Source organism: Cyprinodon tularosa, unplaced genomic scaffold (genome assembly GCF_016077235.1).
Source record: "Cyprinodon tularosa strain WSP-4 unplaced genomic scaffold, ASM1607723v1 ctg237, whole genome shotgun sequence".
NCBI lineage: Eukaryota > Metazoa > Chordata > Actinopteri > Cyprinodontiformes > Cyprinodontidae > Cyprinodon > Cyprinodon tularosa.
This window is the reverse complement of record NW_024038885.1, coordinates 706,544-732,124: the sequence shown is the minus strand read 5'-3', so window position 1 is coordinate 732,124 and position 25,581 is coordinate 706,544. Positions and strand designations below refer to the sequence as shown.

At 42.3% G+C, this 25,581-nt stretch overlaps 1 protein-coding gene across 1 annotated transcript; it reads right to left on the bottom strand.

The window, feature by feature from the left end:
• Positions 1 to 136: 136 nt before the first annotated feature.
• On the bottom strand, positions 137 to 22,123 carry utp20 (UTP20 small subunit processome component). Its single transcript, XM_038287231.1, has 61 exons — positions 21,916 to 22,123; positions 21,633 to 21,713; positions 21,488 to 21,554; positions 20,479 to 20,611; positions 20,215 to 20,403; positions 19,953 to 20,034; positions 19,704 to 19,841; positions 18,048 to 18,203; positions 17,825 to 17,977; positions 17,601 to 17,735; positions 17,451 to 17,528; positions 17,202 to 17,380; positions 16,662 to 16,784; positions 16,478 to 16,566; positions 16,291 to 16,396; positions 16,064 to 16,214; positions 15,912 to 15,974; positions 15,659 to 15,826; positions 15,440 to 15,516; positions 15,253 to 15,332; positions 14,802 to 15,060; positions 14,566 to 14,733; positions 14,401 to 14,491; positions 14,001 to 14,086; positions 13,749 to 13,874; positions 12,367 to 12,533; positions 11,595 to 11,803; positions 11,365 to 11,508; positions 11,201 to 11,280; positions 10,876 to 11,111; positions 9,731 to 9,875; positions 9,565 to 9,652; positions 9,302 to 9,445; positions 9,153 to 9,206; positions 8,922 to 9,074; positions 8,657 to 8,812; positions 7,777 to 7,917; positions 7,560 to 7,697; positions 7,328 to 7,467; positions 7,156 to 7,238; positions 6,610 to 6,938; positions 6,394 to 6,533; positions 6,160 to 6,316; positions 5,109 to 5,207; positions 4,861 to 5,028; positions 4,619 to 4,785; positions 4,392 to 4,539; positions 4,204 to 4,320; positions 3,962 to 4,132; positions 3,751 to 3,882; positions 3,049 to 3,159; positions 2,827 to 2,976; positions 2,562 to 2,744; positions 2,358 to 2,489; positions 2,144 to 2,276; positions 1,884 to 2,068; positions 1,729 to 1,800; positions 1,390 to 1,650; positions 820 to 946; positions 596 to 741; positions 137 to 519 (listed from the first exon to the last, which is right to left on the bottom strand). The coding sequence occupies exons 1-61, from the start codon at positions 21,964 to 21,966 to the stop codon at positions 364 to 366; spliced, it is 8,391 nt and encodes a 2,796-aa protein (XP_038143159.1). The 5' UTR covers positions 21,967 to 22,123; the 3' UTR covers positions 137 to 363.
• Positions 22,124 to 25,581: the final 3,458 nt, after the last annotated feature.

Sequence of the window (25,581 nt, the reverse complement as noted above, 5' to 3'; positions counted from 1 at the left end):
CAACTAATTAGGTTTAGAAGATAATTCCTTTTAAACCACAGTCGGGTATATAGTTTCAGATTACTCCTTTTCTAAAACATTAAAATTATTTCAAATATGTTCTTATGAATGAATGCCACAATCTTCTGTAAACAGGTTGGTTTAGTTTTTTCATTTACAAAACTTTAATGTAGCACAAGGTTATTCAAATTGTACAGATTCATAGCAGAGGGGATAAAACAGTCTCTGGTCTGTTATTTACATGCTTTAAATGTGAAAACGCTGCAGGAAATCCTGCTGAATGACAATAGTTGTATATTTTTTTCCACTCTAATCCATTAGATCTATAGACGTAACAATATAAGATCTAAGAGGTGTAAAAAGCTATTGCATGATGGCCAGGTCTTTGAGCGCATGGCTTCGGTGTTTCTTCGCTTTATATCCAGGTCGCAGAAACTCGATCTTTCTCTTCTTTGCCTCGATTTTATTCCTGTGCTTCTTGAGTTTCTTCTTGGCAGCGATGTCTGGGTTTGCCACTGCCTATGTAGTTAAAGATGGACATTAAAGCTGATGTACAGGGAAGTCATCGTACTTTCAGGTGTGGTGTCCTCTGTACCTGCATGGCTCTGTGTCGCTTCCGAGCCGCTCGTCTTTGTGAAAACTCCCTCTGGACTGCGGAAAAGGCCAGGGAGAACCTCTCCAGCCCTACCCGTTTCTTCAGAAGCTCAATCAGCTCCTGTGCCAAGTTTTTCAGGGTTGGATCTGGATAAAAAGAGAAAAACAAGGATTTAAGTCTCCATGGAGGTGTCATTTTTGATTTTCACCTGGTCAGATATAGACCTTGCTCAGCGTATGTGCTGTCCAGCTCTCTATATAGAGGAGTGATGATGGTGGAGAGGTAGGGACCGAGGCGTTCCTTCCCAAGGTCCACTGCTATGGCTCCCAGGAACTTAAACACACAGGTTCTCTGTTGGATGAAGCAGATGATCAAATGTCAGCAGAGGATGACTGTTACCTCCAAAAATTTTTACAAAGGGCCTCAACTTCTTCAAGTTTTATGGAACTAAACGCAAAATTCGATGAATTCTTTTAGGATTTTATGGTGCAAACTTCCAGAAGTTTTCAAACATATTTAAAATATTTTAGCTGCAACTGAACCCCCCCCCCCCCCACCTCCCCACCTTTTAAGCTGATTTAATAATAATTGAGTCTCTATTATCCCATTTTGAGGACCAATGGTGCAGCATGCTGAGACTATCTAGTCGTCAGGTAGAAGTGATAGTTGTCCAACAGCCGTGCCTTGGGGAACACCTTCACTGAGGATAAGATGATAAAGTCCTCCCTATGATATTTTGATCAAACGTGCATCTGCTAGAGAGGCCTAGTCAAAGTAAGGTTGTATCTGTTCACCTTGAGAGGAACTTTAGGAGCGTAAGCTGCTTCTCTCTTGGCCATCAGAGACAGCTTCTTCATGAGCCACAGCAAAGAAGGAGGCTTGTCGTCGTCTTTATCATCGTTCTCCTCCTCCATCTCTTCCTTTTCTTCAGCATCAGGATCACAATCCCCTCCGTTTTCAACCTCGCTCTGCTTCTCTCCTTCCAGTGTGGTGATGTCAGACTCTGGGGATATGAGGTAGATCACCTTTCCGACGAAGAGGAGGTTTTTGATCACCTGCAAAGACAGGAAGGCATTTATAAATAGAAACAAATCCTAATAAAAGTTAAAGCTAAAGTGTTTAAAATTAAGCACCTGCTCTCCTGATGCCGTGTCCAAGAACTTAGACTGCAGCTGGCTACAGAAAATTAAAGCCAACTCTCTCATCTGGATGTGAAACGGAAGGAGAGCGCTGATGAGAAACAGGAATTTAACTCTGATGAAAGAAAATTAAAAGATTGTGGCCTCACCCTCCTGTCCAAGTCGCTGGTGATGAATTCAATGGCTGCAGGGCGACACGAGGCGTCCCCTTCCTGTCCTTTCCAAATGGCGACCAGCTGCTCCGCTGGCTGGGTGGCGAAGAGCTGACCAAACAGCTGCGAGGCAGTGAGCCACACCCAGCAGTGAGGATGGCGCAGGTGGGCTTCAATGTGACCTGAGGTGGGATTCAGGAGGCGTTCAGACTGACTGCTCGTTCAGATCAACAAAAAGAAGGCCGGCAGATATTTACCCCAGATGTGGAGGAGCGTTTGGTGAGGATTGCGGAGCTCCAGAAAACCACAGTGTTTGTTCAGTTTGGAGATGAGAGTGAGGTAACTGAAGAGCAGCCTGTCGGCTCCTTTCTCCTCCTCCTCCTCCGAGATCTGTGAACAACAAACCCATCCATTACTTTCCTCTTTTTTTTAAAACCATTTCCATCCGACTGATCTCCTGTTTTCACTCACATCCTCGTAGGCATCAGGGTGGATTTCTTTCTCCAGCAATGGTAAAAGGTCGTCCATTCGCCGGGAAAATTTCTCCTCCTCCACCTCCACAAACAGGCCGCAAACCTGAGCTCCGAGGCGCCGCATGGTGGACTGAAGAGGACAAGAAAAACGTCAGAAAATGTTTAAAACTAAAACATCAAAGGGTGTAAATACTTTCCGTACCTTTTCCGCTGTAAGCCAGGCGTTGACCAGCGAGTACAGCCCGTTCTGGTGGTTTACGTCAAGCTGACCAAGCAGTGTCTTAATAGCCATGGCGGCCATTTTCTTACAGCGGACTGAATCGTCATTGACCACGACCAACGCTAGTGGTGCGAAGAACAGGCTGCTGTTCTTCAGCAGCAGATTCTGAGGGGCAAGAGGGGAACGTCGTTCATATGTCACGTTAGCTGTTTGGTCTGAGAGAAAAGAACCAGGAGGTGTTCCTCACCTGAGGGAACATCTGGAAGATGGAGGCCAGCAGCTCCAGCACCGACTCCCTGCCGGTGTCCTGCTCGTACTGCAGCTGGGCCACCACAAAGCTCAGGTGGCCTTTCAGCTTCCGGCCCAGAGGGTAGTCCAGCAGGTACTTCAGGTAGATCTGCAGCACACAGAGCGACACCATAAGTCTCCACAAAAAGCAGCGGGAAAACATGCGTCTGCAAGCTTCTACCTGTCGACAGTGGGTTCTGATCATGTTGTTCCCTCCCGTGACGGAGAACCTGGCCACTTTCCTCATCACCTCCTCCATTTCCGGGACGACCAGCTTCCTGGACAGGATTGCCTGGATGAAATAAAGGAAAATTAAATTAAATTCAGATTATTTATATAGCGCCAATTCACAACACATGTCATCTCAAGGTAGATGACATGTGTTGTGACAATTGATTGCATCGACTCATTGACTCCAAGGCAATCCCTCACACCGAGCATGCTTGTAGCGACAGTGGAGAGAAAAAAACTCCCTTTTAACAGGAAAAAAAAACCTCCTACAGAAACAGGCTTAGTGTGAGCTGCCATCTGCTGAGGACTACACTGAAAAACAGGCCGAGCTCGAACATCTATAAACAAAGGTGTTGGTGGCAGCAGCACAGCTGAAATTTCACCCCAGGATGGTGTCAAAGCCAAACAGGAACAGATCAGATTGAGCTACTATGAGAAACTATGAACTAACAGATACTGCAAAGTGGGAGAATGGAGAAAGAATGTAGCAGAATGATTAAAAAAGGGTACCCATGTCCTCCGGCAGTGTAAGCTTATAGCAGCATAACTATTGAGATATCTCAGGATAACCTGAGCCACTAACTATAAAAACACATCTAGGATCAGTTTGAGGATTTCAAGACGTTCTCTGCTTTGCTTTCGCAGCGCTTACCTTAAGCAGGCCGAAGGCAGTCGCTTGGCGCGACTGATCGTATATGTCCTCCTCAGCGTATCCCAGCAGCACCTGCAGCTGCGTCTCAGAGATCCTGTTACTTTTGATGTTCTTCACCAGAATTGTCATCGCCTGCGAAGCCTCCACTTCATCAGCACTCAGAAGTTAGGAGATAAACCAGTTGTTTAAAAAAAATTACTAAATAAAGTACCTTAAAGCAGTTCTGGACCAGCTGGTAGTTCTCCCCGCGCGCAGCACCGGCTTTGGAGTAATCCTTCAGAAGGACGAAGAGCTGCTTGGTCAGCTGCTGGGCGTTCTGCTCCACCGCTGGCAGAGGAAACCTCAGCAGCCAGGTGAAAGCCATCAGAGCCTCAGTTATCACCTGTGAGGGCAGGGATGGAAGTCAGGCGAGAGAAGCAAGGGATCTGAACAGAAGCGAGGAAATGCTCGTACCTTCACATGCATGGAGCTGAGGCATTCCATCAGCAGCTGAATGAAAGGATCCAGCATCTCCAGAGTCGACGCCTCAGACGAAGTCACTTTGGATTTCTTTAGGCTGAGGTGGAGCAGCTGTAAGGACAAAGAAGATGTGGTTTAAGATGGTGGATGAGAGAAAGAGACAGCTGTGTAGGTTTGCTCACCTTGAGTCCAGCGTCTACCAGGATGTGCATGTTGGTGCGGCTGCTGACGGGAGCTTTCTGCCCTCCTCTCTTTGGGGTCGGGGGCAGCAGCAGGCAGCTAGGAGGGGGCAGCCGGGGATCTGGGGGGGGCTCAGCTGAAGCCTTGTCTCTAAAAGTAAACAGACCCCCACAGCATGAGATTGAGTTCTGGTTCTGGGGTCCGTTTAGGAGAGTTAAGGCGTTCTTACCGGTCCCGTTTGGTGAGCAGCGGCAGGCTCTCGCTCACCAGACCGTGGCTCAGCAGCAGGATGTCCTGTGAGCTCATGCCGCTGTTTTCCAGCAGACCCAGGATCAGACGCCGCAGTACAGCCGCCACTCGATTACACACCTTCAAACTGGATGAAGTCTCCAGTATCTTGTGGGATGGAAAACAAAAGTGTTTTTAACCAAAAAACTTTTTATTTTCAACACCGATAATTCCCATCCTCACCTCCTTCAGCGGCAGGATGAGCTTAGCAACGCTCTCCTTGCTGCAGTAACGGGCCAGCAGCTCGTACGAGTCCATGCTCTTGCTGTGTCGCGCCTCCATCACCTTGGAAACGATGCCCCTGACTTCCTTCTCCTCAGCGACTGAACCAAACAGCTCATTGTTGAAGATCTGATGGATAAAAGTGAAAAAGCCGTCACTGAGGAGCAAGAGGAAGAAAACTGGAGGCTTCAGAGGTCAGAGGATCTTACTCCAATCAGCATGTTCATGCAGGGGTCCAGGTCGCCACTCTGCAGCGTTGGAATGAGGGCAGACAGCAGCTGGTACACTGTGAACGTCAACACGTGAACCTGAACGGAAGGAGGGTGGGAACACTTTTTGTCAGCCAGCATTTCTAAATAATGTCGGCTTAAACATAAATGCCACAGATAAACAAGATCCTCTGGATCAATCCTATCATTCTGTGGAGGTAAATACATGAAGATATACTGTAAAACACTTAGAAACGCTAAGGCTATACTTCCTGTTGCATTTATTTAAAAAATGCATTCCTTCTAACAAATTTCTGGAAAACTCGAAAAAGAATAGCAGAGACAGATATTGCTCATTGGCTTCAGATCTTAGGTTGCTGCTTTGGATCAAATTATGTTTGTGTGGTAAAGTGGCCCAGTCAAAGTCTAGACCCAAATCCTATTGACATTCTGTGGATTGTTGCACAAGAAGTAGAGCATTTCAGTCTTTAAGTGTGGAAAGCCAGTAGAGAATTATGAAGAGAATTTTTCGTTCCATTATGATTGCAATCACAGAACACATTTTGAAAATGGAAACACAAAAAAACATATTTTTTCCTTGCTCAAATTTTATCTTTTAATTTTATTTTGGATTTATCGATTTGTTTTATTTCTGCAGGCTTTATATTTTCATTTTTGTTTTCAAATTTCTGTTTTTCAGGTTGAAATCTACCAATGTCATTCTTTTCAAATTGGATTTCTAGGTTGCCTTTTTTCCAATAAAATCTTTTTTTTTAAATTGAACAAGCTCATTTACAAAATCTCTGCTTCCCACAATAATGGAACTAACTTTACTCCATATAGACACAGCCACATACTATTCTACAAAGTTAGTGACATGTGAGCTGAATACAAACACAAGCATGGAAACGCTTTCACACATTAATTTAAAATAAGTAGCAAAAAAACAAAACAGAAAAATCAGCATGCATTTTTTCTTCCATTTGCAAAGTTGAAATCAAATACTTCTACGATTTTAATGTGACAAATTAAGATTTTTTTATCATCTTACCTGGTAGCCTTTGACTAGAACCCCCTGCATCTCTTTTAGCAGATACTGCAGATACCTGCAGCCCAGAGTCTCGATGATTTTCACCAACGTCGCTCTGGCTACGTCACGGATCTCCTGGAAGCGGTTTCTCAGCAGCACGCAAACCTTGATCAAGATCCTGGAAAGGTAGACGTTGAAAAATGAGAGTGAAATTGACTCATAAATAATTTATAAGCTGGTTTTCCTGCTGCATACCCTGGGAGGTTGGCCTCCATGATGTGAGTAGGCAGAGTCTGCATGAGCTTGACCATGGCGAAAGCGATGGGAATCCGCACAACCTCCTCGTCCTTCACCGCTTTAGACTTCACCGCTTTGTGCTCCTCGTCACGTGTTACCTGAAGGGGAAAAACGATACAATCAACCGCTCCTTCCTGCTGCCGGGGGGCGTTTTCTGATCTGGTTGCGTCGGACCTTTGCAGTGAGACACTTGTTGAGGCGCGGCAGAACGCTGTCGTTTACAGTCTGATGAATGGCAGCGATGAGGGACTCCAGCTCCTCTCGGCTCTGGGGTAACCCAGTAGCCACGGGGGTCATCCTGGGGTCTGGCTTTGTAGGGGCTTTTGAGGCTGTTTTCTCTGGTTTATCCTCTTTTTCGGCTTGTGTGGCGGCATCTGTTTCCACGGGGACTTCAGTGGATGCGGGCTTGTCGTCGATCTCCATCGCTTCCTCATCATCGCTGGTATCTAGCTCGTCAGCTGCAGCTTCGTCCTCGTTATCGGCATCCATGGCAACACTCTCAGCTGGGAAGAGATATTGAAGGCTATTTATAAAAAAACCAAAGATATAAAACTCTATTTTTAGGTTAAAGGTCAATAAGGATTTGTTGTCGATCAGAGACATTGATGGATCACTATATATGCCAATATTTTCTGTTATTGAATTTCTCTCATAATCCAGATTATAAAAACGATCCAAAATCTTCACTGAAGAGTCAATCTCTAACCCTCTTTCTCTCACCTTCTCTGGCTTTGGCGGCCTCCATTTCTCTGCTGAGGGTCTGATGGTCAAAATGGAAAGCCTCCAGGACGGTAACCAGCAAACTTGGACAAAAGACAGAAAGTTGAGCCAAACCTCATACGTAAAAATCACAAAATTCAGAAATCCTAAAAAATCTTCACACTGATTCTACCTGACGGCCAGTTTCTGCTCAGCCTGGGATGTCTGCAGGATGTGGACGAAATGCTTTAGGTAGTACAGATATTTGGACCACGTCAGCTTCCGGCACACAGCTCCCACAACCTCCACTGAGGCGGATGTCATGTTTTCGTGCTGCCGTGTAAAGAGAGGACCGGAGAGGTTAAAACGACAAACAAAACCATAGCTGCACTCTGACATCCCCAAAAAATAATAAAACTTATCACCTTTAGCATCTTCTCATCCAGCAGGGCGGTCATGGCGTACGGCATGATGTAATTCTGGAGCGAACGCGGCGTCATCACCACCGTGCCCTCGGTCAGCTGTTTGGCAAACTTCCTGAGAGCGCGAGCTCGCCGGTGGATCTGAGGAGAACAAACGTCGGCAGGTTGCTCGTCGTACCAAAGATGGAGGAGGAGACGGCTGGCGGGCGTCGCCTCATACCTGGATGTGCTTCATGTGCTCAAAGAAGTCCGACTCTGGGTCGTTGTAGTCTGTGAGCTGCACCAGGTCTCTGAAGTCCTTCTTAGTGGGGAAGGTCTTCACCAGACAGGCGAGGATGGAGGTGAATTCATGCTGCACGCTCTGGTGGACAACAAACAGAAACACTTTCCAGTGGATTCAAACAGAGGACATGTGGAAACAAAGCCAACTTTTATTTTATCATATTTATCAGGTTTAGCGCCCCTGATCTGTCACTAAATGAAACAAAGACACCCTACAGCCAATTAGGGTCCAGTATCCAGACGAGAACACCTTCACTCCCCTCCCTCTAGATTAAATCCTACTTCAGAGAACCACAAAAGTTTTTTTTTATTTCCTAACAACATCCTTCAGCTTAGTTAGCTAAAGTGAGCTGCACTCTGGGTCACATGATTCCTTCAGAGACAGATCTGACCTGCTCAGATTTAATACGCAAGTTTTTGAGAGGAGCAGCCTCTATGGAGCATTGCTACGCACCAATTGCTGCATATTGACCTGAAAAATAATTTAACATATCGAAAAATAAGTTTGTACAAGAGTTAAAAGCTACAAAGTGTTGCTTTGAATGAAAACAAAATGGATAAAACATGATTATTACCCAAAACGCTTCTTTCAGCATGTAGCGACGGAAAAAACCGACTGCAATGCAACCTTCACTAATATCTGAGTCTGAGCGGCCTAGTCAAAGTCCAGACCAAAATGAAATTGAGAAGGTATGAGCAGAATGTGAAAAATGATGTTCAATCCGAGTAAAACTGAGCTAACATGTCAGCCTGAACGGGTTAAATCCAAATGCATTCAGTCTGAAAAGCTGTGGTACTTTAACAGAGGAAGCCCCTACCTCTGATTTGCTGCGGAGCCCCTTGTGGACAGCATCCAGAATGATGTGTAGAATCAGATCTCTGTAGATCTGCTCCCCAGCTTCGACAGCTGCCACCTGGCTGATCACCGCAGACACACACAAAGTGGCATTATCTCCCAGCGACATGTCACCGATCTGCAGTACAGGGAAACAAACAAAAAAAAAAAAACGGGACGAAAGTGTCATCTAACTCATCAGCACTTCATTTTCCTCTCAGCCGCAGCTTGTTAGAAACTCCACAAACCTCATATGTATGGAAACAGTTGTAGATGAGAGTGCTGATGTAGTCCAGGTCCAGAGTTTGCATTTCTTTAACCCGCTTCATCGCCTCCTGGAAGGCTGTCAGCCGCACGTCGAAGTAGATCTCATCCAGGTGTCGGCTGTCGAAGGCGTTAAGCTAGACGGAAGGAATTAAAGCATATGTGTTTGCAGCGCTGCGTGCTGTGATGTACGGATCATAGGAAGGAATCCTTACCTTTGTGGCTAAATCTGTGATGTACGTGAGTGAAGGGTCCAGATCTGACAGAGTCTGAGCGAAAAGATTAAATTATGAAAACCAAACAACTAAAAACATCATGTAGCCCTAACTGGGGTAAATCCGTGTTTTTTTTTGTTTTTTTTTACCTGGAAAACATTGGTGAGGGCCTGCCTGGGCAGCTTGTTGTGAATGATGGCGAAGAGTTTGCCGATCGGGCGCAGGAAAGCAGAGGGCTGAACGCTGCGGCGCAGCAGGTTCTGAATGGTAGCCAGGAGGTCGATCTCCGTCTCCTGAGGACAAACGCATCAAACTCTTTGAGCAAAAACACTCAGAATGCTGCAAAACACATATTATCAGTGTTTTGCCCACATCATGACGCTGCCATCACTGTGTAAAAGCCAGGTCTCACCTGAGAGTTGTTGCCTTTGAGGACATACGGAAGCAGCAGGTTGATGAGCACTGAGCTCTGCTCCGTGTCGCTAACGAACCGACTCACCCTAACGACGAGAAAATGCAACGATCAACCTCAACTCAAACAGAGAGAGCTGCCTGCAGCTTAATTTAAATGCACTCACTTGGAGAGGATGTTGAGCTCTTTGGCGACCTGTGCTCTGAATTTCTTCTTCTTCAGTCTGTCCTTGTTGCGAACCAACCTGCTGAAATAGCTCAGCAGGGTGGAGATGTGAGGCAGCAGGAGTCTGGAGCCCTGAGGTAACGGTTCTAGGAGGAAAAAACAAAAAAAAAAAGACAAAAGAAAAGGTTAAATACTTTGAGCACAGAGAAAAAAAAAAATTCTTAAAATAAGTGCTTTTTTTATTGAGCAGGTACGTTTGACACTTTAATTTAAAATAAGAAAAAAAAAAAATCTAATTATGTTATTTTAGTTACAACAAACATCTTTTAAACCTGCTCAGATTAAGGGCAAACAAACTTTTAATATTGTATTTACTTATTTTTAGATTTTTCTTGCAGCATAGGAAATAAGTGAATTTGCCCATGATTTGAGGAGGTAAGTCAGACAATTTACCAATGGAATAAGATCTTTTGTATTTAATATAAGAAAAATCTTTATTATCTTATTTTAAGGGCGTAATATTTAATGATCTTATTTTAAGGAAAAAATACTCATCACATTAGATCATCTTATTTAGCTGCTAAAATGAAGGGTTAATCTACTTTTTTAAAGAGGCAGGATTTATTTTCCAATATTTTAATCATGTAAAGCACGTTGCATTGTCTTTGTACTGGATTGTGCTATACAAATAAATTAGCCTTACCTTACTTCTTTTTTTTTTAAAGAGGCAGGATAGAGTTTTTTAGTGATACTTTAATAACCAGACAAAACACAGAACTGCAGCCCTCTTCTGCTTGATCACTTCGCTCGCGCTCATGCCTAACAATATATATATTTTTTTCTTTTTACTTTTTGTTGGGCTAGATGTCAGTCGCTTCTAAGTAGCCACAAAATCCCTCTTGAATGTAACATTTTTATTGTTTTCTAGGTTGGACTGATTTAACGTTATGTTCCATCCGCAGAATCTTCGACCCAAAGTGAATTAAGGAAAATAGCCTACAGGCTTATAGATGCATCGGTGCTGAACTACTGAGGTATCAGTCTGCTAATCAAGTTATTTACTCAAGTAAAAAGTCGCAAAATGTGTCTTTAAAATAATTTTTACTTATTTTCAAATGTTTTTGTAGTATGAGCAAAATTCCCAACCTTCTCCGATGACGGCGCCCTCTTCAGGCAGAGGGAAAGCACAGCCGTTTACGCTCAGCTCTGATTCTGCCTCTGAAGGGACGAAATCCTTGGCGGTCGCCAGGGCCTCGATCATGTCCATCACCATGGTGACGGTGGAAGAGGATGCGTTTTTGGCAGACAGGAGGGTGTAGACATTTAGGAGGATGTCGCACTCTGGGTGGTTCTGCCTCTGCTTGGCTAGCAGGGGAAAATACCTGCCAACAAATAGAAATCCAACTCTCTTGACGGGTCGGATGACCTTTTGAGATTAATAAATTAATGAAGGGAGAGCGAGAACACTGACCTGGGGTTTTTGCACCAAACGTGGATGAGCTTCAGCAGAGGGGTGGGGGAATAGGGGCTCTCTGTGGGGAGACGGCACACCTGCACATGACAGATTTTAATTGTTAGCGTACAGCGCAGTTAAGAGTGAAATCAACAGGAAGTAAATGGAAAAGTTAGGAGCACCTGAGGCCAGACGACAGCCTGGAAAACAGCGTCGATCTCATCTGGGGTAAAGCTGTACGAGTCAAATGTGTCGAAGAAGTCCTGAATTCTGAGGATCCCCAGTCTCCTCAGGTTCTTCAAAGGACTGACACATCCTGCTCGCAGCTGTTAGACAAAAGGATTCATGTCTATAAAACATGCATTACAAAAAAAATTTTTTTTAAATCAGAGAAGAAGAAGATCCTTCTTACCTGGTCTCTTTGGTCCAAGATGGTGCCCACAGAGGCGTTGACACACAGCAGGATCTGCAGCACTTTGGGCAGGTATGCCTGGATGAGGTGCCCCAGCTTGTCCAGCACAACATGGATGATGTTCAGGAGGCTGTGCTGGCGGCCCAGAGGAAGGACGGCAGCGAGGTTGGTGTCAGCTACGGCCTTTTCCACAGCGCCCAGACAGGATCCTGACAACCAGAAGGGATGATTTTATAGTCAGTATTTTCCACCTAACAAATTCTTTTACTCAGACATAATGAGACAGACTAACACAAAGCGATGGATTGTTTTCCACGTGTTTGTACTCAGCTCTATTTACTGTAAATAAGTAAATATGGCTGCAAACTGACAGAGATGCACCAACAGAGGCAGGATAACTCAGTAAAAAACAGCCTGTTGTTGCAGCTGGAGAGAGTCTACAAAGAATGAACACTGATTTAGTCTTTAGCTGGCAGAGCTAGACCCTAAAAGATAGCAAAAGATGGTTTTATGGTATTTAGCTGGCAGCAGAATGCCGATGTGAACTTTTTGTTTTTAAGCATAAACATTCTGTAACCATCTTTACTTATCCTTCAAATCCATCATCCTGCACTGTCGTCTTGGTCAATTATATGAAATCACAGGTTTTTTTTTTTTTATCATAATGATTTTTTTAACCACTTTTTCAAGGAAAAGAATAAAAAGCAATGCAGCGGCAGCTGTTAAAAAAACATTAAGCATGAACATTAAACTGTTACTCTGGATGCCCTACCTTGGCTGTAATGGGACAAAGGCTCTAGAAGTAGATCGATGAACATCCCCAGCTCCTCGGATTGGCTGCCAGCCAGGAATCGCAGAACGATGGAGGACCGGGCGGCGGCGCTCGTCTTTCCCTGGAACCGACTGCCGGCTTTGCTGCGCAGGCGGCCAAACAGGATCCTGGTCCACAAACGACGAGGAAAAGAATCTTTAACAGACTTTATAAATATTCTTCTCACCAAACTAAACATGAAAACATCGATAAGAATTTGATGACAGTATTCTATATTCTGTTTGAAAAAACATAACACAAAAAATAGTTCTGTTTTTACAGCTGCAAACAATTGTTTCAGTCATATGTTAGAAAATTACACGAATTTCTAGATTCTACTAGAAGAACAAAAAATTGACAAGAAGTACTTTTTTAAAATGGGGCTGGAATGAAGCTTAAATATCATAAAGGCTGTGACTAGAGTTGGCTTGGAGTTCGTCCGCCTCATCGTGTCTTTCCTGGACGGGGCCGCCTGTGGAGCTAGTTTACAGTTATATTTTCTATGTCTGCTGTCCCCTTGAACCCCAGTCGGCCTCTGCAGATGGCCGCTCACACCAAGCCTGGTTCTGCTGGAGGTTTCTTCCCGTTAAAAGGGAGTTTTTTCTCTCCACTGTCGCTACACACTGTAAAAATGATGCTACACGTAATAAGTAAACATTTCTTAAATCAAGTGTATTTAGCCTTCATTTTTGTAGTAAAATAAGTTGATTTGCCAATGGAATCAGTATTTCTACTCTTAAGATAAGATGATTAGATAATATGCACTTGTAACAAGGCAATGCAATTGTTTTTTCTCATTTCATACATAAATTGTCTTGTTCCATCTGCAAAGTGTGTCTTACCTCCTCAGTTCAAGACAAAATGCACTTATTTTAAGAAAAAATGAGATTTCAATTTAATTTTTTTGCAGTGCATGCATGCTCAGTATGAGGGATTGCTGAAGAATAGATGACAAAATGCAGCAAAAATAATCGCCACAAGCTTCCTAAATAAATTAGTTGCTGGATGCAATCAACTGGTTTTCCTTTACAGAAACTTTTAACCTATCTGACAGTATTGCTTCTTTAAAGTGCCTTGAGGTGACGTGTTGTGAATTGGCGCTATATAGATAAAATGAATTGAATAAACGCAAATATAAACAAAGATAAGCAGCAGGCAGCATTAAAAACCCCTCCATTACCCAGCGGTTTTTTATTTAGTATAGATCTGTTATCTGAAAGCTGTATGATTTCTTTAAAGAAAAAAAAAAAAAAAAAAATAGAATTAAAATAGATCTCAGTGATGAGTAATACCCAAATAGTTTGCAGAAAACCCCTCTTTAAGCTCCCCATCATGTCCAGTACCTCATGAGCAGTGGGATCAGTCGGCCTCTGTGCGAAGCATCAACTACTCCCGTTTCCTCAGAAATATTGAAACGGACGATCTCATCTTTGAAGTGTTTGTCATCCAGAAGTCGCTCCAGGTTCTCCCTGCGCACAAAGTCTCCAATGCATTACTCTGCATAATGCAGCAGCAATCTCTTCACCTTGTAGTTAAAGTTTAGGATATAAGCCTTAAGGGTTTAGGTTTTAAGAAAAGCGGAAACAGTTTCTTACTTATAGGGGACGATGTTGGCATCTTTGAAGGTGAGAACACACTCCAGAGCCACGCGCTGAATCTGCTGGTCCTGATGGCAGAGCAGCTGAGACAAAAAAATAAATAAAAAGGAGAGATTATTTCACTGCTTAGAAAAACAACAACTATACAGATTCAGCTGGAAAGAGAGGAAAGTTGTCTTTGGACAATTTTCATGCTTAATTGAAAAATAAAGTTTGGGTCTTTTAAGATTTCAGCTCAACAAAAAAGGAATATTGGAAATTAAACGTTAATTTTTTTGTCAGTAAATGGCAGCATCAGTGGTGAGAAGGAAATATTCACAACTAAAACATTCTGCAGAGGAAGACCGCCTCTAACAGTATTAAAATAAATATTTAGGCAAATACTAATTTTGGATACCTGGTTATAGAGGTCGTTGAGGCTGCTCTCCAGATATAGAGATCGAGGGTTGGTAAATTTAGCAAACACCTTCAGATGGGTGATGAGCTGTCTGCAAGAGAAAACATTCATCAGTCAGCGATTTGTTTCTGGAATAGAAAACCCCAGGAGATTCTGGGTTCTTACTTTGCAGCAGCTCTCCTTGGAAGCGTCTTCCTCTGTTCCTTGCCGGCATCTTCCTCTTCCTCCTCCTCTCCCCCCTCTTCCATCTCTGATTCCTCGTTGACGGTTTCCCTTCTTTTCCTCAAGTCTTGAGTGGGAGCGACGAGCATATCGGCGGGATAAAACTCATTCCTGCCAGAGAAACAGGCGTCACTCCAAGCGTTTTTAGAAGCGCTCACTCAGCGCAGTGGAGCACCAACCTGATGAACCGGAGCAGTAGGGGGCTCAGCTCTCTGCTTCGAGGCTCCACCCTGTCGGCGAACTGCTCCATGGCTCGCCACAGAAGGCTGCGGAAGTTGGGGAAGTCGGTTCTCTCGTCGGCTTCGGAGGCCATCTTGAGCTGATCCAGGAACAGCACTCCGACGTCTCCGCTTTCAATGACATCACAGCCAGGCTCTGCAGGTGGGGGAGACTCTTTCTCGACGGCGGCACCTTCGTCAGTCACACCTAGCTCCTTCTCTGTAAATAGGAAAGGCGATTATGGACAGCTTTTAGAGCCTGGTTTGAAAAAAAATTAGGAAATGCTTCTTTTTCTTTAAACCTTTTCTACATTCTGTTAGTCTAACATATAAAACAACACATATGTTGGTATATGTAGCTTTAATGGGGAAAAAATAACAGTGAAAAGCAAATGAAATCTCCACTCTTCACCTGCGAGGTCTGCCACCAACGCCAGATGTTCATAAAAAACCCTCCAGAAGTCCTTGTTCTCCATTCCTCTAGCATGGCTCCTGACAGAAGAACAAAAAGGAGAAAACAATTTCAGCAACTCTACAGAAAACTGCAGGCAAACGACACAAATAAAGGCCTAAAAGTGTTAGAACTGAGCCGTACTCACACAATGAGCTCGATGACTGGATCCCAGAGCGGCCTGAAATTGACAAACAGCATGGCGATGAGGTACCTCAGAGGGACCTGAGGAGATAGAAAGCTGGTTTTAATGTTTGGTTTATTGTGATTAAAGAAGAAGCACAAAATATTGTCTTGGAAGAAGCTCATTTCTACAAACATCACTGGTTATTTTTTAAGTAGAAAGGAGAGCAGTCTGTGCGTTTACCTGCTGGAAGGTTCCCGGCGGCCCAAGCGGGAGGCTCCGCTGCACCAGGTCGTGCCTCAGCTTCCGGAGGTGAAGCAGCTTCTCCCTGTAGTCCTGCACCGATGCGGGCACCAGCTCAGCCAGCAGGCAAGAGGAGAACACCGACTGGACCTCCACGCTCTCCTCCTCCTGGATAAAAGTTAATAAAAATAAAAAAGTCAGTGGCAGTCTTAAGGCGCTTAATAAAGCAGCGAGGCTCAATCAGCAGCAATACCTCCATCTGCGTTGGGAGCTCTGCCTCAAACTGGGATAAGATCCTCAGAGTAAGCAGGCGGATCTGCAAGAAGGAAATGTTGCAAACTTCAACAGAGGATATCAAACTATAGATTTAGAAGTTGTTCTTTTTTTTATTAATTAGAAACGAACATTGGAAATATTTGAGGAGAGGTTGGATTGCAGCGTGTCGTAGATCTGCAGCAACGCGCTGTGGGACAGATGCTCTGATGCGCCGCTGAGCGACAGGCGGGCGTAGTATAGGTCACCGAGCAGCAGAGCCGACGCATCCGTGGGGAACCTCCTGCAGCGACGATGTGGACAACATTAAAAGAGGAAGAAGACACGCAAAACGATTTAAATATAGAGACGGCGCTTACTGCAGGACTGAATGGACTTTATCTACAGGAACCAGCGAGAGCAGCTGGGCAGAGGTGTCCAATGAGAGGAGGCAGCTCAGAGCCTGTCTGGCTACAAACAAGGCAGCTAGAAGGAGACGAAAACACAATCAGAGTTAAAAAATGTTAGACTTTGCACTTGAGAAGTAAACCACAAATATACGCAAACCTTTTCCCATTTTCTCTGCCTCGATGTCACGGAGAATGCAGTTCAAAAAAGCCGCCACAGTGGGGAGAACCGTAGCCGCTGACAGAGGTCTAAAAAACAGAGAGGTATTAAAAAAATAAATAAATAAATCAGACCCTTTAGGGAGGGATGTCGCTCTGTTTAGGTGATTTTAGGGCTGTTTTACCTGATGTGTGGCAGCAGAACCAGTGCGGACCAAGGCAGCGACAGATCAGCTATTGTCTGCTCCTCTGGAAGTTTGATCAGAGAAATCACCAGTTCTGGTACCGTCTGCTGCTCCACTTCCTTACTGTTATCCAAAAACACATGTAAACACTCCTTTAACATGTTTTTCAGATTTGCAGCTACTAACAAAATATTTCACAAACTTTATCAGTTATAAAACTGGAAATTTATTCATTTATCTATTATTTTTTTAAACTAAAACTTAAAAACTAAAGAGTGTGCCATGGGTATTTCATTCTGACAGATAAATAACAAGTAATATACACAATTCACTCAGGCATTAGCTAACTCACTGCAGAACTAGCATCATGTGATCAAGTGAAATGGCACCAAAATCAAAGCATTGGCAACAAACTAACAATTTCCAGAACCTTTAATATATTATTCCCATGCTAAAGCACAGTGGTGGCAGTATAGAGCTGTGGGAATGAGTTCCTTCAGCGACAATCAAGTTTAAAGTTAAATTAAGACAACATCTAACCTTGTGGTCTGGCCGGTGAACAGAAGCGGGTACGTTTCAAAGGCCATGGAACCGTCTGTGGGGGGCGGGGCTTTGACCAGGATCAGATTGACCAGCACATCGAGTGCACTGTGGCGTGAAGGGGCATCTCCGTGTGCGAACAGCCCGGTGGTAAAGCGTAGCAGGCTGGGGAGGAAGAGCTGCAAGCCGAGCTGTTAGTTAGAGAGGATTGGAAACGAGGAGCATCCAGCAAACTGGGTTAAAACCCACCTGTTCAAACTGCTTCATGGTAAACATCTCCTTAGTGAACTCCAGAATCAGATCCTGCTCCAACCTGCTGTTAAACACCTAGTGAGCAGAAGGAGCGACATTAGACACAATGAGGACATGAAAGCGGAGGTTTTAGGCAAAGATCTGAACCTTTTGGATGGTTTCCTGTATGAGCGCATTGGGCAGGTGGATGTTCTCCCCTAGCAGCAGAGAGGAGGTGATCTGGAGAAGTAGACGTGAGCAGGAGACTGACCGGGAGGAGATGTCAATCAGCCGAACAGCCATCTAAAGTTTGAAGAGCCACAAAAAGAGGTCAACCTTCAAATGGGAACACTTTGACACCTTATTAACTAAACAATCCAAAGACTCCGTACCTTGGTAACGGTCTCCGGCTTGGTGACTTTAGCTCCGTCTCTGTGGGACACCAGGGTGTGGAGAACAAACAGCAGCCTCTCCAGCTGCTCCAGTGCCTCAGATCCCACTTCATCTGTTTTTCCCACAGAGTCTGAAAGTTCCTCCACACTGGCCTGTAACAGACAGGCATCCAGTCACACCCCGTATAGCTAAACAACCAATAAGAAGTAGAACCAATCTTACCTGAAGCGAATCCCATAAAACCAGGAAGTGCTCCCTGTCTACATAATTAGCCGCAGCCTGGACCATGTGATCGAGAGCATCTCTGACAGCATCCCAAGGTAGAGAGACCCCCTGGCTGGTTGTGGAGCCGAGCTTCCTCCAGGCAACAGGAAGAGCCTGCAGAGAATGGAATGATAACTTGAGATGCTGCGTACTGATCAGAGCCTCCAAAGATGTCTGCTCCCTTCACGTTTAAAAACTTTTCATACCCGCTGAATTTTTCAACATTTCTTCACATTAAAGCTTTGCTCAGAGCATCACGCTGCCACCGCCATGTTTAACTATATTATGAGAATGAGTGTTCAGCAGATTTTATACACACAAGATGTTAAATATTATGTTTCTCTTCCATTCTATTAAAATAAAAAACTAGTAACTCTTTTAAGAATCAAAAAAAAAAAAAAAAATTATGACATTTTTAATGCAACTTGAGAAGATGGGGAAAAAATTGGGGTACCATGATTAAAAACAGTTGAAAATTTTGAATGATGTTTTTTTTTTTAATGCCAAATTTAAAATGACAGCAAAAATGATTAAATTTATAATAATAAAAACAAAAAGGATTCCCAACATCCCAAGAAATTAGGAAGGGCTTCATGTTTAGTCCACAACAAGGTTTTTCAACTGATGGAAAATATAAACAATGATTGAATGATGGACAAAAAATGAAACACAAAAACATCCAGAAAGCTTTGCTTCTCTAACACTGAAAGCAGCCATAGCTTTGTGATGCATCTAAATGAACCGTAAGACATTTGGAGCAAGTACTTTTGAACAACTCAGATGTCTGGTAAAACCCTCAAACCATTAAACCAGTTATAAAAAAAAAAGGCTTTCCAGCTGCCCTGCATGGTGGTGGAGGCGGATGATATGGGCTTATTGTGTAACCAAAGAAAATATACTTCTTTGCACCAATTTAGTCTACCGTTAACGCCTTTCTTAAAAAAAAAAAAGTTTTGAATAGGGCATTAAATGTGAGGCCAGACAGACAAACAGATGAGAGTAAATGAATCTGATTGACAGGGAGACAAATCCACAAGAATGGCTTCAAAAACTGGCCTGACTTGACCAAGAAGAGTGTTAAGCAAGCTTTGGATCAATGAATCGCACACAAATTCACTTAGTTGAAGCAATGTTGCAAAGAGGAGTGGACGGTTTTATCCATGGTGACACCATCCCACACAATATTTCCAAGACTGCCTCTACCGTGGAGTGTTTTTAGCCTCGTCTTAAGATCCACTTTTACTCTTTGGCTTTTAACAAGGTGTAGTTTGTGTGGTCCTCTGTGTCCTTTTTAGTTTATTTATTGTTGTATTGTGTTTATGTATTGTTGTGTTGTTGTTTATTATTTGTTATGCACAGAACATTGGAGACTTTTTCTGCTGTTAAATGTGCTATATAAATAAAGTGGATTGGATTGAAAACAGCTGTAGCAAATAGCAAATCTTCAGAAAGACAAATTAAATACTTAGCCTTTCCCATTAGTTAAAAATATGTTGTTTTTTTATTGTTTGTGTGTAGCTCACAGGTTTGATCCTTATATTGCCATTAAAATATTTGATAAGTTCAAGTCTGATATCCAAGAAAGGATGTTAAAACGCATCTAAAGGAACTTACTGTTGCAGCACAGGAGTGGAACATCTTCCGGACCCCTTTGCACATCTCAAACAGCAGCTGACCTGTGCCCTCCACTTTCTCTGGATGCTGCTCCAGGTCTGAGAAAATGTGATTAAACAAAGCATCCAGATCTGGAACCTGCCAGATGGAACTAAACTTTAGTTTATTCACAACAACAACATAAAAACGATTTACTTAATGAGAAATACTGAATTCCAGAGAGGAGGGACATTTATTTGACTGACTCACCTTTCTCATCAAAAAAGAGAAACTCTCAGCTGCAAAGTTACGGATGTGCTCTTTCTTGTGTGCCAATAATGTGCTGTACAAACTGTAGATAGAAGGTATTGCTTTAAAGTAACAGCTCAACTGCAGGCAGTTTCACAAAACACATTTTAAAAAATAAGCTACTATCCAGACTTGCTTTGACTAATTTTCCCTAGACCTTTACAAACACTGGTGAATTATCAGACAGGAAAGTCTGGAGTTTGACCCAGAGCTTCCGCCTCACCTGTAGATGTTGGTCATATCCTTCACCATGAGCCTCCACAGATACTTATAAAGGTAAGAGAGGCAGGTGAAAGCCCACTCAAGCACCTCTGTGTCCTTCGTGTCCAGCAGGGACGTGACAAGGAGGAAAAAGTCAGGGAAGTGGGGATAAAAGTCTGTCTGCAGGTCTCTAGCCAGCTGCACCACCAGACTGGAGGGAAGGAATAAAAACAGAATTAAATTAAACTGTTAAAGCACAGATTAAAGGACATCTACAAAGACTTACTCCAGCAGGGGCTGATAGGCCAAACTGTTTTTGACTGCCAGATGGGTTTTGAGGCTTTCCACGATGGACTTCTGATGGAAAACCAGCATGTTGAAGGACTGGCTCTTGTTGGCCACCTCTTTCAAAAACGTAGCTAAGAAGACAGGGGAGAGCCAAAATTTTATTCCTCTTGATCCCTTAAGCCGGGCTTACACTGTGCAATTTTTTTTTGCCCTTTTCCAGTCGTGCGAGAAATTTAAATCGAGCTGACTTTCAGCCTGATCGTGCGTCGTGTAGTGTACGGGGGGTAACGAGGGGCAATCAGCCTCCCGACCACCGTGGGCAAATCGCTCAGTGGGCATGCGCAAACAAGGACTCTTCTTCTCAGACGCAAACACAGAAGCCTGGTGGCGGTGCAATGAGTGAAATGGACAGATCGTAGTAGCCATGTTTGCTCAGCCATGTCTTTGTCCAAATATGACATCACCTTTTCTTTTTAGGACTTTCAGCACAAAATTGCACTAATCGCCAGGGCAGCGCGTTTCACTCTAGTGAGCTTAATATTCCCCTTCTACTCGTTCAGCTTCCAGATAGACGAGTCAGAGCAGCTCCATCTAACTGCGGAGCTGAATACAACATGGTTTTTAGACGTACAGTGTGAGCAGGTAGATCACATCAGACCATCATGCTGCACATACATCGTGAGCTTTGAACTCGCACTGTGTGAGCTGCAGCTATGTGCAATGATTGAAAAAAAATCGTAGTGTTTGCATGGCTTTAATAGAGAAACCTCATAATGCATTGGAAAAAATGAAAGGATGCTGCTACCACTGTGTTTCACTGAGGGGGTGATTAGTTTAGGTTGATTATGCATATTTGTTTTCCTGATTTGCTCATGAAAATCATATTCCTCTTCTCAGTCTGGGTTGGTCGACGACAAGAAATCAAATCTTATAAATAAAATAAAACCTCCTCTTCCCTTCTTCGGCACAGAGTGTGCCTTTAGGAACGTATTTAAGATAATACTCACTGAAATGTTCTGTTAAGTTGAGGTCTCTCCATTTTGTCAGCCCCTCTGAAAAGTATGTGTCTACCTCCTGTGAAGAGAACAAAAACAATCCTCAGTCAAACAGTGGAGCTCACAGCTAGATAGAGGGGAAGTGATGAGTGCGAACCTCAGCATAAGATCCAGTCCTGTCGATTCGATGGATGACATCAATGTTGACATTGGCGAGTCTTTCAGCAAATGTGAGAAACTGCAAAACAAAGAAGGGTGTAAAACAGCCATAATGACCCAAAGTTAACATGCTATAATATACTAATATAATTATTTGATTCAAATAACATCATAAAAATAGCCACTTTTATTCAATTTAATACACCACATCTGTAGATTTAAATCAGATCAACAGTAATGATGTGTTAGCATCATGCTACATTCAGTTTGCAGTCTCTCACCCTGTGGGTATTCTCAGATTTGTGATTGGAAGACTTGGATTTGATCTTCATTTTGTTCTCTCGGAGGTTGCTAACAGACGAAATGTATACCGAAATGCGATAGAAGATGGAAACGTGTCATAAAGTCCTCAGTTTCTCTGTTTTTGCTGCAGGAAATTCTACAAGTGTTTACACACACGCCGACACAAGGGCGCAGCCATGCTGGACAATGCATTGTGGGTAAGAAAAAAGAAGCTAAACCTCGTGGCGGAAGCCGAGGAGGTAAAATCGCGAGAGTACAGCTCAGATCACTTCCGGCTTCGCTTATTCTTTCCAACGTTTCTCTTCTTTTATTTTATAGCTTAAGACACTTACTTAAAAGCTTAGTTTATCAAGAACTTAGAGTGTTTATTTGTAATCTATTATGAATAATCTATATCAAGTGTATTTTTATATCAAATTACGTGTTTTTTTTTTTTTTTTTTTTTTTTTTTTTTTTAGGAAAACAAGTACATGCTCGCTCCGAGCTCTTCAAAAGTGGGTCCGCGACCCCTAGGGGTTCCATGGGGGTACTGCATGGGGTTCGCAAAAGTTTTGGTTGATTAGACTTGAATCAGGGCAATTTTCTTCCACTAATTGAAATGTCTTTAAATACATATTAACATGAATTCAACACACTGTAGTAAACAGATTAATGGAGGCAGAAGTTGTCTTTCAGCCATCAATGCACACATTCAGCGTCACACAGAAGCTTTTTCAAGCTGGGCACCGTTTCATTCACAACACCTGTCTCATCATGAGGAATCAGAATCAGAAATGCTTTAATAATCCCAGGGAGAAATTACTTTAGTTACATTACTCCAAATGTAATAGAGTGACTATGGGACAAGTTTGATATAACACCATTTTACACAATATAATTAGGGGTCCCCGCTCCATCTGTTTGGGGGTCCTTGGACTGGAAAACATTGAAGACCCCTGTGCTAGCTTGTAGTTGTGAAAAAAAGAAAAAGAAAATCTGGAGTATGATCTACGAGATTATCATTAGGCTATTTATATTCATATTTAGCACCCTTAAAAAGCAATTTTGCCAACAGTAAGTGGTTTACACCAAAAATAATTAATCAATTTCCTCCCTTACAACACATTTCTGTTATAAACCCAGTAAAATCTGAGCTTCTGCTGCCAATTCTTAAATTGTTTTGCAAACCTGTTGTTGGCTGGTCCCATAAAATATATATGTCATCACTCCATCATCACTGCTAGACACATATAGCCAGTTTCCCCCCTTTAAAAGTCAGCTGATGCTGCTCTCTCGCCATGATGTTTATTGTGTCCCAATAAAAATCACTTTATTTTGGATAAATTAGAATAACATTTGGATACTCATGGCCTGACATTTCCCTTCAGATATTTTAGGCTCAAATAAAGCAAGTCTCCAAAGCTCTAAGAGGAAACAACCTGCAGATCATTATTCTACCACCTCCATGTTCAAGTATAATTTTTCTAATGTGACCGTCCAAAATGTTTACTCTTAACATAACAACTGAGAGGGAAAAAAGAGATTGTTTTTCTGGCAAATATGAATGATACCTTTCTATTTTTCATGGTCATGGTGATTTTTTGCATCATAACTCTTTTGCTGAGTCTCTTTGTTAGTGTTAAATCATGAACATTGACCTCAGCAAAGCTAAATAAGACCAGAGGTGCTTTATATGTTGTTCTGGGTTCATTTGTGAGCCCTCTGTTGAATCATCGATGTGGTGGAGTTATCTTTGAGGAAGAGGACTTATCTTCACCTCTGTTTCCTTCATTTGTGGATGATGACTCTTACTGCGGTTTGCTTGAGTCACAAAGTGTTAGAAACTGATTTGCCAAAGCATTTCCAAAACTGATAGATCGAAAATTGCAATCAATGAAAAGGAAATGATATCTTACAGTTTTATAGCATATTTTATCAGACAGGTTGCTAAAGTAAAATAGTGTTTGATAACAGCTAACATGAGGGACAAGTACTTTTTGCTTGGGCTTTGTAATTTTGGATAACTAAGTCTGTAAGGTTATTAAAAATTCATTTGGAGGCAGTGTTTTTTTTTTTATTACAGTGTTTTATTTAGATGTTAAAATAGTTTTACATGTTAAAAAGTAGAGAATGTTGAGAAGAAATCTCAGCAAGAAACTCCAAGAACATTGCACCACCCCAATTAAATTAACACTTTCCAACCAAAGATCTTGCATTTGTAAAAAATGTCTTTATTGTCTTCTATATTATGTTTATTTTCTTTTTTTCACAGGTGTAAAAAACACTTGTTTTTCTCTTGAAATCAGAAAGTATTAAAAATAATTTTCTTCTCAGTAGCATCTCTAGGTTTGGCAGCAGAATGGCAAAATTTAAAGGTAGACTTATTTAGTAAATTATTAACAGAGAGAGTTGCAGAAAAGGAATCCAGGTCTTAAATTGAATTGGGACAAGTGTGGCTAAAGCATTTACTCTTTTTAATCTTTAATTTTTTTATCCATGTCCTGGGTCCAGCAAGAGGAAGTTATGTTGTCCACTAAGTCTGATTGATCATGCTCAGTGAAACATGTCCTCCTTCAAATTTTAGGAAAGGAAACATCCTGTCACTCCTTGAATCCCTCCACTTGTTGCATTCTTCTGTTTTTAATTTCACATCTAGCGTATTGCAGTAAAAGGCTGATACTTTCTTAGATTAAAACAAAAAAAGAATGCCTTTCAAAGGCATTCACACCTCTTAAACTTTGTGTTTTTTGTAACAAAAAAGCATGGAATGCATTTTGTATTTTGCATTGTCGTTTTTTTTTAGTATGCTAATGAGAGATGCATACCCTCAGCATGATTCAGCCGCTATCATGTTTCTTTTTTTTTTTAGTTTTTTTTTTTATTTATTTTTATTTTTTTATTTTTTATTTATTTTTTTATTTTTTCCATGAAACATGATAGCCGCTATCATGTTTCATGGTGGGGAATGGTTTCTTGGAGATGATGTGCCGTGCTTTTGTGAACAGGAAAAAAAAAAAAAATATATATATATATATAAATGCTTTTATTAAGAACTGTTTTTTTTTTTACCAAATAGAACACTTTTTTTTTTTTTTTTTTTACGGTTCAGTTACTCACGAGCTATATGAAGTAATATTTGCACTTACATTCTTGTATATTAATAGTTTCTTGTAAACCTGGGTTTTTCCTCTAATGGATTCTGAATATCACACAAAAATCATACAAAAGTTTTGCACATTCTACAACATTGTTGTCCTGCCGTGAGTGTATCAGTAGAAATCAAAGTTTACTCAAGCACCTTTTTCATCTAAATCCTGGAGGTGGGTTCCTTATCAGCCGCCGCTGGGTACACTGCGGTCTGTTACATTGGATAAGACATTACAAAGAAGGAATTTCTTACACAATGTTAAAAGAAAATTGCTGAAAAAGCACAATTGCTTTATATCCATAGCCAGGTTCTTGGTCAAACTAACTACAAAAATACTACAAGATCCAGGTCTAAAGGTTTAGATAATTATTTTACCTTTGTTTTTATAATGACATTTAATGTCACAGATATTTCTTGTCCTGAAGGTAACACATGAACTCTTTTTCACTCCCCCTCACACACATAAACACATACACCCACTAACATAAAAGGTTTCGGTCTGTGGTCCTGCCCTCAG

Excerpts from the sequence above, each read along its gene's own strand:
- utp20 (XM_038287231.1), bottom strand. The coding sequence starts at position 21,966 with ATGAAGATCAAATCCAAGTCTTCCAATCACAAATCTGAGAATACCCAC. Across the intron at positions 6,317-6,393 it reads ATGGAGGCCAACCTCCCAGG|GATCTTGATCAAGGTTTGCG; the intron begins GTATGCAGCAGG and ends CTACCTTTCCAG. Across the intron at positions 2,069-2,143 it reads AACGCTCCTCCACATCTGGG|GTCACATTGAAGCCCACCTG; the intron begins GTAAATATCTGC and ends ATCCCACCTCAG.